Genomic DNA, 15,012 nt, shown 5'->3' on the forward strand with positions numbered 1-15,012 from the left:
ATATCTTCTAATATCCTAGTCATGCCTTGTATGGTGATTGTGCTTTGATCTTTTGTGACTTTCGGAGAATTTGGCTGGCTGGGATACATCAAGGAGTGGAAATTTAGACTGGTGATTGAAATGAAATCGAGCTGATGACCCACTCTAATTTTAAGAAAATTGAAATGAAAATTGAAAATTCATCTTGCAACCGAGAGAGTAATCTCCCACTGTGGTCGCCAGTTGTTTTGGGGTAAAAACCGATTCTGCTGTTTTTGGTAAATTTGGGTGTGTCGATAAGAAACGAATTCAAACCATAAACAAATGTACTACACATGAGTACTTTTAGATTCGAGTGATCAATCTGTAATACTCAGGCCTAAACCAAGAAATGGTCGTTTCAGATTCAATTCGGTCACAAAGTGAAGGAAAAAGGTTGATCTTAGGGAGGGAAGCGAAGAAGGTGTTTGAGATCAGAATGTTGAATTCTGAAGGTGTGTCTGTTTTATGACTTGTATCAGAATATGGTTTATGGCTACTTGTGTTGATAAAACTTGTCCCCCCTTGTTGAGATAGGTTGAAATCCTATTTATAAAAGTCATTGAGCGCACCCTGATATCGTAGGAAGTGGAGGCAGTTAAGTAGTGGAGTTGTGTGAATGGTGGTGATCATCACGTTTCCCTTATGAGGGAAGATTGTTCATCCTTTCACCCACTACTCTCTCTGTTAACTGTACTAACCTGACAATTTCTCGTAATGGGCGCGTTTCATGCCGCACGCCGTAAACCACCAGACTAATACCCCAGTGAACATCCCCCAGTTTGTGACACGTTTGATGTCTCGAGTATTTTTTACAAAAATATGTACAGCAGGATGCTGAAAGAGTCAAGTCATGAGACTCGCTGTTTAAAGTAGCATATAGTGCTTTGTAGGTCAAATAATAAAATTATTTGTGAGACCAATATTTATAGAACATCGTTTGTAATCGATACACGTGAAGCATCGCTTTTAAACAAGCTGCTAAAAATAATCGATGTGCATGAAGCATCGTTATTTTAGAGCACGTCCAAATTAGTCGCGAGTTGAACGTCTTAAAAAGAGTGTGACTGGCCATTTTCAGGGAGTTGGTAGAAGCTATACGCACATCCCAGGGATTGTCCGGTCGGTCCCTATGAGAGAGTGGTGGCTGGTAGCCATTCTAACATCCTATCAGTCGGCTCAGGTTAGATCTAGACCGATTAAATTGGCTAGCCGAGTTGAGTGGCTGAGATGATTTACGGCAGTTGATGGCTGCCGTTGGATTATGTAAACAACGCGAACAACTTCTTTTGGGTGATCGTTCAGAGGACACATCAGCAAGCCGTGGCTTGGTCGATCACTCTTCACGAAAGAGGGGTGGCAGGTGATCACATCGTCACCCTGTTGCCCATCTAGAATCCGGTCTAAGTCATTCGACTAAGCTGGCGAAGATGGACGAACGCGATTGATTTTCGGCAGTTGCATAACGTCATTTATTCAATTTAGGATTTTTAAAAAATGCGTGATCACCCTACTTTGGGAAATCGTTTTGATGCGCCTATGGATTGTCGTGTGAGGTTCGAACGGCTAGGGATGAAGGTGATCTACCAGTGAACACACTGGCGACTCTTTGATCGTTCAAAACACGTCGAAGCCGCCCAACTTGGCTGGCTAAGTTGGAAGGATGCGGTAGTTTTGAGACCGTTATGGTCGGTCTTACCTCGTTTGAGATCTTTTTTCAACAGCGCGATCACCCTGATTCTGGTTAACATTCAGGGGTGTTGTGTGTGAATTAAAGGAGTTTTGATCGACTGGGATGCTAGTGGGCCCGCCGATGGATATTATGGAGGTTTCCTAGTTCCGCTAGGAAGAGGCTAAGCTTGTTGAATTGTGTGGCCAAATCGTGTGGCCGCGATTGCTCTTTAAGACTGACATGGACAGTCTAGATTTTCCTTAAGGAATTTAAGCGCGTCGATTGTGCTAACTTTTAATTAAAAAGCGCGTTGACACGAAAATCTCTTTATCAGAGGGTGGTGTAGCATGTGCAAGCGTTTTCATGCGGGTCTCAATACTGACACTTCGGAGATTCATGCTACTCCGCTGCGAGTGAATATTAATCGTCATGTCATGCCAATACTGAGGGTTCTGTTGGGGAGCATAGCATTGGAAAATACTAAACAGGTAATGCATAGTAAATAATGTCGGTGGAAAATAAAATTCATAGTATATTTGGGATTGTTGCTATATGCACCATTCTGAGTGAATTATATATATATACAAATATATATTGAATTTCTCAATACATTTGTGAGCGAAGAGGTTTATGCACTCATTACTTTCAAATGGCATTTGTTCCTTTGCAGGATGACAACGCATTAAATACAGGGTTTCACGATTTTATCCTTGAACTGAAAACCACCATCACACCAGGTTATAAAAATTATAAAAGAGCATATTCTACTGAATTGAATCCAATAGGTGGAACTCGACCCAACTATCTATCGCATTCTAGTTGGTGGTTTACAGTACCTACTAACCAGCCATGAGCTTACATTTCCAGTCAACAAGGTTGCCAATTTATGAAAAACCCCACAGACAATCATTTACTTCTTGTCAAGCGAATTCTGTGTTATCTATAAGGTACATACTCTTATAGTATTACTCTTAATCATTCTCCTACACTGAAACTAAACTTTCAGGTATATACCAATGCGGATTGGGATGGTAATCTAACTGATAGATGATCTACGAGTGGCTATTGTATTTTCTCGGGATCCAATAACGTATCTTGGAGTGTTAGGAAGAAAAAAAATGTTTCTAAATCAAGTATTGAAGCTGAGTATAGAGGCCTTGCAATTGCCACTGCCAAACTAATGTGGATTGAATCCTTGCTAAAAGAACTACAAGCTCCAGTATGCACTCCACCTGTTTTAGGATGTGATAATCTCAGTGCTACTTATCTATATGAACCTTGTTTATCATGGTCGTACTAAACATGTAAATATGGATTACCATTTTTTCCGAGAATGAGTTCAACGCGGCCAGTTGGATGTCAGATTTGTATGTTCTCAATACCAACTTGTTGATGTCTTTACTAAGCGTCCACCAAAGCAGCGTTTTTCTTTTCTTTGCTTTAAGCTTACTGTCTTTGACCACCCTCATAGATCGAGGGGGGGTGTTATAGAGAAGGAAACATAAACTAATTTAAGTTTTGTTTTCCTGTTGAGTTAAGTCTTTCCTTATTTCAGTTGTTGTTGTTTATGTCAATACTTATAACCCAAAAGTTACATAGATGTATAAATATATGTTCTCCATTCTAGTTTTCTCAAGTTGAGAAACCAAACCAAAACTTAATTCTAAGTAATAATCCGACTTGAAAAAAAAATTTGTATGTTTATCTCGAAGAAGGAAAATGCTCTGAAATCACTAGGAAAAACTTAAAAGTTAGAAGAAAAAAATTTCCATGATGGACTTTTCCGTTTCAATTTTCAAGGAAAAATATATGATTGTCCCCGGAAATCTAAAATTAAACTTCACCAGTCAAACTTGTGGTTACTAAAGACGATAAAAGTATTCCACTATATAAACTTAACATTTTATCAATAAAGATATTCAAATGCATTATGCTGTAATTTCTTATATTTATTTGTAAATTTTAATTGCTCTTACTTTGTATTTGATTATGTTTTCTGATTTCATTTAAATTCTGATTTCTATTTTTGAGGATTTATATTTAAAAGTTTTTTTAGGTTTGCGTAGAAAAAGGAAAATCAAAAGAACACCATTACACACTACTGAAGAAATTCACTGCTCAACATCCATTTTACCTAAATAAAATAATAATATAATCATAAAACATAATCGAGATGGAAGAATTTATAAAATATCAAACGACATCCATTTTACCTGAATAAAATGATAACAATATCATATAACATAATCGAGATGGAGGAATTTATAAAAAAAATCAAGTGAGTGAGTGAATTATTTTGAGATTACAATATATCACGATCTTGATAACACTTTGCTATGAAGTAAAAGCATATAATTATTGGGTGGACAGAAACAAAAGTGTATGAGCTCCAGAAATTCAAAAATTACCAAAATTTTGGTAACAGTTGAGGTGACATCACTATTAATCAATTATGAAGCTGGAATAATATAATATTTTGAAGATTATTGTTTTTTTACGAAGCATAATCTTTGAAGATGTTATACCGTAAACTCATAACATTTTAATTTTTTTTTCCTATTACGTTGGTTTTTATACCTAGCATTTTCAGGGGCAACCTCCAAGGAATTAGGAGTGATTAACAAAATAAAATATGGTCATCCAGACGAAAATGAACCCACCGCTTATCTCCCATTTTTTATAGTGACGACTGTACCCTTAATAGTTGGTAGTTAAATTTACAATCGGGAGAAATTTGTTATATAGAGGAAATTTTTTTCTAGTTTTAAAGTTTTAGAGTAGATGCAGGAAAAAAAAGTAGGAGAAACATCATAGAAAAAAAATAAGGTTGAAGGTTCAATAACTTTTAGAGATTACGCATTGTGGATCTTTGTTGCATGATCCACTTTGTTTGCGTTTATATGAGATCGTTAACCATAAAATTACATTTCCGCATGATTGAATGCCATGAACAATTCAGAATCAGTAAATAATGGAGTACCATATCCACTGTATATTTCGATTGTAAGCTATTGAGCCAAAATATATCGTAGTCGGTAGGTTCGTGAAGTTTATTATCTAAAAATTGTATAATCGGTAGTTTCGTGATGCTCATTATCTACTGATTTTGGCAGTAGTCCCAAACTCAAAATTTTCAAAAGTCATTGGAATTTTGAATATAAATTCCACCGATTTTTTTCACAATCGGTAGTTTCGTGATGTTCATTATCCACCGATTATAGTAGTATCCCAAAATTCAAAATCTTTTAAAAACCAATGGAATTTTGAATTTCTCTGTCGGCAGTTATGTAATGTTTATTATCTACCGATTGTAAAATCAGTTGTTTCGTGATGTTATCTATCGACTATAGTAGTAGCCCCAAATTCAAATTTTTCAAAAACTAATACAATTTTGCATTTCTATATTTTCACAATTAGTAGTTTCGTGATAATAATCATCTATCGATTGTGATAGTAGTCCCTAATTCAAATTTTTCAAAAACTAATAAATTTTCAGATTTCCTTATTTCCACAATTGGTAGACACATGTGGATTTTGTCCACCGGTAGTGCTTAAATTTTAGAATTCTACAAATTGTCCTAAAGTTCAATCTACGATATTTAGTATCAATCAAAATTTATATGATGGAAAAAATTTTCAATTAGTGGAATAAAGAAGGAAATATAATTATGAAAAATAAAGAAATATAGGTTTAGATTTACTATAAAGGGAAAGGATAATATAGACAATTTCTATTTTAAGACACTCCATAACCATCTAAGACACTCCATAACCATCTTCATTGGATGGGTATAAAAAAAAAAACGACCCTAACTCCTTTGGGTCTCCCCTAAAAATGCCATGTTTTTATATTATCTATTTAAAACTTTTATTAGTTTTTGAGCCATAATCTCATTGCATTTGAATATAATTTTTCAACAAAATCATTTTATAACATGGTTCCAATGTTTCATGAGCGAACTAGTACAGATAGAAATAGAAGCAAAGATACAGTCTGACTAAACCGAAGAACAAAAACTGTTCTTAGAAAGAGGTAGAACAAGAACCATATCCGGCAGTGCTGGCTAATTCTGTACAAGGTGAGGGATTCACTCGCTGAGAACCCCCACTAACTTCCGAACATTTCCATGGAGAAGATTTTTGACTTCCTGGAACACCATACAGATTAATGTTGGACAGACAAATCCCAGTAAAAGGTGAACCCTTAAGGCCTTCTATTGATCCTGGCTGTTTAATATTCGTTCCCCATATATTCTTAAACGTGATTCCACTAACATATGTGAGAGCACTTGGGTTGAATTTATCATCTGGATGGTCACCAGCTGCTCCTGTTAACCTTATCCCTTTCGCTGCATTCTCAATGTACACATTAGACACGGTAACATTCTTAATGAACCCTCCTCTACCGATGTTAGTTTTTATATGGATTCCAATTCCCATGTTGAAAAGACCAATGTGCTCTGCCAATATATTTTCTACTCCACCAGAAACTTCACTTCCAATTGCAATTCCTGCAAAAGGCGACGAACCACTTATCCTTCTAATAGTGATGTCAGAGCTTTTACGGCCATAAGCGTTTCCGTATTCATCCCACCCACTCTTCACAGCAACAAGATCATCCCCAGTTGAAATGTAGGAATCTTCTATGCAAACATTGGAGCTGGAATCTACAGCAAACATGCAAAAACACATTCACAATTTGTAACTCTTGTTTACCTGGGTGACACCCCACAGCTCCTGTTAGTTGTCAAACCATCTACTTCTTTTTTTCCTAAACCAAACAAAGATGGGGCGGGGTACACTATCTAAGTGGAGACAAAATAGTTGAATAAATTTACAGGAACATTTATCCTACCTGGATCAATACCATCTGTATTGGGAGAATCATTGGGAGCCAATATGGTGACATACCGAATGACAACATTGCTGCAAGTAAAAGAAGCACAAAAGATAATCAAGTAAGAAACAGAGCTTTCCCTAAAATTATGGCTTTGCATCAGATAGATCCTAGGCTATATAGCATTGAATAGACTATAAAGAATCTTGAGATAAGCTAAACATTCGGCTAGCTCACTTATACCAAACTTCCTGTAGATCTATACTGTTTAGTTCTAAGTGTGGGATTCTCAATTACCTGCAATATACTGGGTGAATATTCCAAAACGGAGAGTTCACAAACTTCACATTGGATATGATGATGTTTTTGGAATTCATCAACTCAATGAGATTAGGCCTTGTGTACTGGAGAGTTTTCTTCCTCCACATGTTCCACCACATATCACCTTGGCCATCAATTGTACCATTCTCACCTGTAAAAGCACGAAAGTGCAATAGTCAACAACACATAATTAAGAAAACATGATCTTTCTTTTTGTACGGACATGGCTTGAAGATCTCGGGGTATCATAACATATTTTACATCCTTACACTTGTAATATTGGTGATTTTCAAACAGCCACCACGGGAATTCTGGTCACATCTTAATGTTATAAATGCAAGCTAATTGGATCTACCATGTTTGACATTTTATGCATAATAAGTGGACCTTCTACAATAGCATGCAAGTTAACAGCTTAGTCGTTTTTGTTTTAGCGTACATGAGCAAGCGGCCTATGGCGCAATCCTACTTCATCCTCTTTGCAGGTTAAATGTGCCATACGCTTAACCCATAAATGCAATTCCTAGGAGTTTTCCCTATTTGTTACTCTCCAGAACTTGTACATAAAGGCCACTTGGTCCTGCTGTCGTAGTACGAAATACGACTAAAACTGACAATCTGGTTTGTTCTGACATAAAAGACGGAGAACAGCAAATGAGAGGTAAAAAGAAGGAAAATATCACCTGTGATTATCACATCACGAAGTCCATCACCATGAATCAAACTCTTATACCTCCAACCAGGTAGTTCTCGTCCTCTTCCATAAGATGCTAAGGGAGCAATCAAGGGCCAAGTTCTTGCATTCTGCTCCAAAAAGCATAAACAAAGGTTAAACAGGACTTTAATATCTAATCCTAAACGATAAGATTTACTGCTGTGCAAGGACCTCGAAATAATCTGGCCCATGTGGATGATCGTAATATTCAGATAGCTATTTATTGTTTATACTACTGTTTTTTCTTTTTAATTCAAGTCTATTCAAAAATTAAAATTATTGGTTCCAAACTTCGGAATTTGGTTGCTGTGACTATCCTTTTAGCTACTAGGTTCTCCCCACATGTAGATCATGCCATCATCGGAACTGATTGCCACTACTTAGCCAATGGACCTGCCATGGACATGTCTGTAAGGTTTGTGGGGATCAAAACTAAATGAATGCAGAAATGTGGCACCACTAACCACTGTAGGAATATAAGACCCCCAGCTCACAATGGGCACATGAGCTTCTGATTTGCACACTCACATTGTAATATAAAAATTTATGCGACACGCGCTGTAGACATTGTTTTTGGTCATTCGACCAACAAGCAAAAAAAAAAAGATAGTGATAAATAACTAGAACAACAGCCCTGTGGGCAAAGGGCTGACTCTCATACTTGAGGTCAGTAGTTCATTAATATAAAACTAGCTTCCCTTGTTCATAAATTTCATATATATTTTCAAGTTTTTCAACATAATTAAGGCTTTCTCTTATCTTCGTTTTTTGTGTTGAATCTTGAACGTCGAACAGAGATAGAAAGCTAAATTTCCTATATATTTTGAACTATTTAGGGACACCTTATACCCTAAGAACAATATAAATGTATTAGCAAAATCAAAGGGATGGAGTTAGAGAATGTTGAAAGCAAGATCTAGCCACATTTAACTTTCTATTCACATGTTCCTTAATCAACTCTCGATAAGGTCAGAGAGTCGAACAGAGCAACTATTATAGTCAATTAATCTCCACTAGTCCAGAAACATACACATGGTAGGACCCCTTATGCATTAAACTAATCCATGAGTCTAAAGTTAATAGCTAGCATTCTTATTCTGTATTCCTTCTGATTAAGATAATTTTGTATAAAGACTAACTAAAAATGTACCCAACATTCCCTATCTTAAGATTTCTATCATTACTTTATCAGGAATAGCAAACCACCAGAAACTGGCAATGTTATCAGGAATATGAATATGCAAGAGTGACACTCAGAACAATTATCTATCATTGTTTATTATAAAAGCTTATCGTCTAAGCCTCAAAATCTATGATTTTCAAGATACATAAATCCAAATTAACAAAAGATGAAAGACTAATACCTGAGTAGCTCTAATAACAGCACCTCTGGCTAAATACAAAGTCATGTGACTCGTCAAATCGAAGCTCTCAGTAAGATAAACTCCAGGTGGTATGTAAAGAAGTGTTCCTCCTCTTCTTCTCAAATGTTTAATCCGATATATGGCTTCTCGGAATGCTTGAGTGTTCAATGTGTGACCATCACCAACACCTCCAAAATCATTTATGGAGACAACATCATTTCGATGCCTCATCGGTACAATGTTTGAACATGTTACCACATTACCGGCAACTAACCAAGGCGCCATCGCCGATAAACAGCAGACTAAAACCCATATTATGAGAAATTGACTCATCATAATCTTCCTATTCTCAAAATGCAGCTAGTGTAAGAATTGACAAGAGCCTTGCTGGTGGATCTGAAAGGTTGATAGACAACAATATTAATTTTCTTTCCATGAGAAAATAAATAAAATTCAAACCAAAAAGCAGGTATAATTTGGAGATCTTTTACTAGAAGCTCTTTTTAGACTATAGTATTTCATCATGAGTGTTTTTATGTTAAGGAAAAAATGAATAATGAAAAAGCAGATCATGAGAGGAAAATGATTTGAAGTCCCAAATTAGCTTCAACTTGCTTCCAAGAAGAAATTTCCAATAAGATTTACTAAACAAAATTGGAGAAAACTCCAGGAGATGACTTTTTACAAAGAGAAGTTTCCATTAGACTATAAGCTTGTTAATTAGTGATCTATAAGAGTAGTAGTAAGTAAGAACAAGGAGTAGAAACCAAGAAGAAAAAAAAGGGATTTGGTTTCCAAAATTGCATGCATTTTGATCAAAATGGGTACAAGAAGAAAACTCCAAACACAAGAAGTAAAAGGAGATCAGTTTCCAATTGCGATTTCAGCTGCAAAAATATGACAAAAAAATTGGAGAAATAGCATTTGGAAGTAGTTGATGAGTTCATACCTGATAATCAATCCATCTCAAAGCATGAAATTGTCTGTGAGAAATCAAATTCTTGCAACTGGATTAGAGAGTGAGAGTGTGTGTTGTACTAAATGCTTATGGGTGAGTCGGTCTTGAAGTGTGTTTAATAATATATATTATAATAATTTGAAAAGTTGAATTTATAGTTGAATATCTTTATCATGTCATAACTTTATCGTTTTCTTTCTTTATTAATCTGAGGCCCATCGTCTACACAGAGAACTCCTTGTTATCATGCCTCACACACATTCTGTTGTTTTAGTTTTAATGACACGTGTAAGTCTCCTTGGACGTTTCCCAGAAGAATGGTATGCCACCATACTCCAAGGTGAATCTGATTCTCCCCGCATTTTGAAAAATGGCATCCAACCTTATGAATGGGTTAATGCCTTTTTGCACCATGGCATCCAAAGAAGTGTTCCTCGTTTCTTTCTCTGTCTAATTTTAAGTTCATCGCATTATGTTGAACATGATGACAATGATACGACAAGTGTTTGTATTCCCTGCAAAAGTTCAAGCACATGGTGGCAACCAAGTGTTGTTGTAGTGGTAGGGTTTGAGAATGGCTGGCAGTTTGGGGTTTCATAACTTTAGTCCTGGGTGATTTTGTTGTTTTCTGGTATATTAATATGTAACGTTTTTTTTATTTTGGAGAAATGAGGATCTTATAAAAAAACTATATGCAAAAACAGATATTTGTGGAGGACGTGACAAAAGCGGAAAAGTAAAGCCACCTATTGTTTATTCCCTCTGTACCAGGTATATAGGTGGAGGGGGTTAGTTCTCGGGATTAAGAAAAATGCCTTGATCTCATATATTGTCATGTTTTTCGATGTTTTATCCTTTGTCTTATTCATAATACTATTATCTATGTACCATAAATAAGGGTATGTCTGGAAATATATATTTAGGAAATTGGACTCCTCCTATATATTGGTACAGGGAAAAATAAAAATTCTGTCTATATAATAGGTACGGAGGGAGTACATTCTAGATGTTCTCCCCATCAAGGCACACATCGTGTTCCATAGGTAGTAGATGGAAGACACTCACCAATGGAAGAAAGTTGTATATCCTGGCTGATTTAGGGCACTTTATTTGGAGCGCATCAATAGAAAATTTTGGGTTGCACGGAAGCTGCGTTTCTTGAGCAGTGTTCGTGCCCGACTCGCGTCGGACACTGAGCGCGTATGGGATACTAATACGATGCGTGCCCAACGCACTAAAATGCATGTCCGGTTTGGACGCACTGATGACTAAGGTTTGACACGTTTTTTTTCATATTCATTTAAACTTCTTCATTTATTTTTACTATTATTAACTGAATGAAGAAAGACAAACATTTAGATCAATGATTAAACCGATTCATCCGATTAAAAAAAAAAATAACAAACTTAAGGAAATGTAACTAAAACATTAATTAATTACATTACATATCCATATATATTAACTTTTCGTAAACAATGATCACTAACATTTATTTTACATACATCTAGATACAAAGGGAAAATCTTGGAATAATTTTTTGTCCTACCATCACAACATAGCTAACAAAGGAGAAACGTTAAAGAAAAAGATAACTAAGTAGATATGGATTGAGTGTTAGTAGAAGATGAAGCAAAACAATTGGACGGTGAAGGAAAGTGAAGAAGAGGACGCGAGAATAAGAAAATAGAGAGAATAAATAGGATATTTAGGTCTTTATTAGGATTTTGTAATTGGAAAAGCCATTATGTATACCAATGGTTGGGCATGTGTTGTTCTAAGAATGCTTTCTGATTGTGTCATGTGTTTAATAGTGATTGATTGCTTGACCTTCGGCATGTATAAACAAATGATGTCTTCTTTTTTTTCAAACTTATACACAAAACAACATAACGTAGCATCATTTTCTAATTTTCATGAAGGAAACACTTCACTTTGATGCATAAATACATGATTCTATATATAAATAAAATATATATACGTGTTCGCGTCCTAGTTTTTTGGGAATGTTGTAGTGTCCACGTCCGCGTCGTGTCGTGTCCGCGTCTGTGCAACCCAAAGAAATATATAAAATAAGACATTTTGAAATAATTTTGAAAATCCCTTGCCCATAATTTTTTGTTAATGACTAATGTATGCCTGACTATTTAGTGTTGATTGTTCGAATTAGTTAATTAAATTAATTCGTGTTTGGGATAGGACTATTGTTAGTATTATTAGATGATAAGAAATAGAGTAATGTTTCACTATTTTGAAAAGTTTGAAGAAGAAGTTGGGCAAAAGAAAGTAAGACTAGAGTTTTCTGATTTTGGTTGAAAAATGAAACTTTATATTCATGAAGAAGATTCTAATAATGATGAAAAAGTGGGTGCCCAGAAACTTCACCAATCAGATCATGTCGAGGAGTTTGATCATATTAATTTTGATTATTTGTTGGACGAAGAAAATCATGCAAACTAAAGCCTAATTGGGGATCTTATTCAAGAACAAGAAGAATATTACCGGGAAAATGAAAATCATAATGCTACCAATTGGCATGTGTGGGTTCTAAGGATTTTCAAACTTTGATAAATTTTTTGACTAATTATAATATAGAATAGATTAGGTAGTTAGCAAGGACGCTAGTAGTGGTTTTGGTAGTTTTATTTTTCATAGATTAGGTATTGTTATTCAAAAAGGTGTTGGTGCCCAGCTTGTTGGTAGGTTGCCCACCAAAAATTTGTAATTTTCATATTATAAATGTTCTCTTAATTTTATTTTTCATATATATATATATATAGAATCAGTTGATACGATAGCACCAAACCTACGTTATACGAAAACAATCGGTTGTTGTTCATCACCATATAAACCGATTATTCTGTGGTCTCTTATGTATGCTAATTTTATCACTTGGATATTTTACAAAAAAAAAAAATTACAACCGGAGAATGTGTGTTTGTTTGTAATCTAATTATAGATGAAAAAATCTATAGAAAAATGCATTTTTAACTGGGATTATAATCGGTTTACATGGAAGCAAACCTGAACCGATTGTAGCACTTAAGAATTTTTCTCCAAAAACACCAAGTACACATTAGGTAGTTATAGTTATCCACATAGACCGATTGTGGACAATCGACATGCTCGACTATTACTCGTTCACCGATTGTACTTTCCTAACTTTTTGATATATATTCTATAGTATTGAATCGGTCGGCGAAGATCAACCTGAACACGTGTCTCAGCTGGCTCCTGATACCTTTCCTCACTATTACACTAATTTGGTATGGGAAAGGAAGATAATTCAAAGCAATGGTTTATGAACAAAGCCATGGAGATGAAATACGCAATAGTTTTAGGCCGTCGTTCAAGACTTGATCATTTACAAATTTTTAGCGAAAGAAGTGGAAAACAAGAAACTCACTGCGCAAAGGATAAACTGTATGTGAAGAAGACGTCGAGGGTCTATATAACTAAATCAAAGAAATATGAAAGTCCATTTAATATTATAGTTACTAGATCCAATGGTGTATACAAAATCTCTAAGGTGATGAATGGTTGTCATAATTATGATGATCCGGAATCTCTTATTGGATTATCTGTCGTTTGTGGGTTAAAACCACGTAAAAGAGAAACGATAAGTCAACGAACGAAAGTACACCTATTAACATCCTTAGGAAAATTAAGGAGGATGATGAGAATAAATTGTTTGTTTTGAGGTAAATTTACGTGGCAAGATAAACCCTCAGGAGGACGGCGTGGGATGGTAGAGCAGGTATGGGACAATATTAATGGTTAGCCGAGTAACACAACTACAAAATAAGGAAGGCCGTAGTGTAAAGTAAAGTGATTCGACTTTTTTTTTGCACATCAGGAGATGGTCAAATTGGCTAAATGTCAAGTTTTGTTAATAGATTGTACTTACAAGACAAATAAGTATAACATGCAGTTGTTAAACATAAATTGCCACGTTTAAGATAAACAAACTTTTACAGTGGCATGGGGTTTTATGTATCGGGAGAATGATAATGTTTTATTTGGATGTTAGAAACCTTAAAGGAGATATACCGTAGCAATCAAACTCCAAGGATAATAGTTACCTATAAGGATAAAGCATTAATGAATGTCACAAGGTAGTTTTCCAGGATACGAAATATTTTCTTTACACATGGCACATACAATGTAATATCATAAGTAATTGCAGGGGTCATATCCAAAGGCCAAAGCCTCAAAAGGGTACTACTTGTGAGAATTCCGAAGATGAGCATCTTAGTGAATTAACTTCGGAACAACGAGAGTATGTGAAGCAAAAAAAGGGCCAAAGAGTTTGAAGAGAATGGGTTAAAGTGGAAGGCTTTTCAATATCAGTGGGATTTAATAGTACATTCAATGTCCGTACGATACAAACCTTATTTGGAGAGTTTAATTGGAATTTGGAAAAAGGATCACGAGAAAGTTGTAGTTTATTGCTTGAAATAATTGTTGGACATGTACAAAAGAAAATTTGCATATGCATACACCTACCAACATCGGAAGTACATGGACGTTTATAAAAACTATTTAATGGGAGTCAAAAAAATATGATTACGGTATAGTAATATTTCCATCAATACACCAAGGATGATATTATCAAGATAATGAGACAAATGGAAAAGAGTAGGATGAAAGTATTTACCACGTAATCCAACCACCGTTGGTTGATTAAAGGTTTAACTTATGGGGTGTCACACTGGGAAATCAATTTTATGGTGAATGATTTCGAATATTATGAGGATAGCAAGCTTGGGAGAAAGAAGATTGTATGTCGTGTATGGCGATGACGTCCATGGGACTCCCTTGTTGTAACATGATTTTTAAGTACCAAGAAGGAATTCTTTTTGAGATCATTGATCCGTATTGGATGCAACTTACTTTCATACCACCCCCAACCGAATCTTTTGTAAACACGGATATTGGAACAACAAGTTTTAGCGCACGACTTGATACTCGCCGCTAACCTCCATATGGCATCGGTTTAGGAATCACCTAAGAAACCGCTGAGGGGTACGCCACCTACCGAAATGGATATGCCACAAGAAAGGAAAGAGTTTAAAACGGATATAAGTCCCAAAAGAAACCTTTCACAACATGAGTATTCCGAGGCAAATT

At 35.5% G+C, this 15,012-nt stretch overlaps 1 protein-coding gene across 1 annotated transcript; it reads right to left on the reverse strand.

Annotated features, from left to right (window-relative positions):
* Window positions 1-5,565: 5,565 nt before the first annotated feature.
* LOC113279604 (probable polygalacturonase) lies at window positions 5,566-10,017 on the reverse strand. Its single transcript, XM_026528286.1, has 6 exons — window positions 9,877-10,017; window positions 8,928-9,323; window positions 7,532-7,652; window positions 6,825-6,999; window positions 6,546-6,616; window positions 5,566-6,357 (listed from the first exon to the last, which is right to left on the reverse strand). The coding sequence occupies exons 2-6, from the start codon at window positions 9,261-9,263 to the stop codon at window positions 5,714-5,716; spliced, it is 1,347 nt and encodes a 448-aa protein (XP_026384071.1). The 5' UTR covers window positions 9,264-9,323; window positions 9,877-10,017; the 3' UTR covers window positions 5,566-5,713.
* Between the last annotated feature and the right edge of the window lie 4,995 nt (window positions 10,018-15,012).

Source organism: Papaver somniferum, chromosome 1 (assembly GCF_003573695.1).
Source record: "Papaver somniferum cultivar HN1 chromosome 1, ASM357369v1, whole genome shotgun sequence".
NCBI lineage: Eukaryota > Viridiplantae > Streptophyta > Magnoliopsida > Ranunculales > Papaveraceae > Papaver > Papaver somniferum.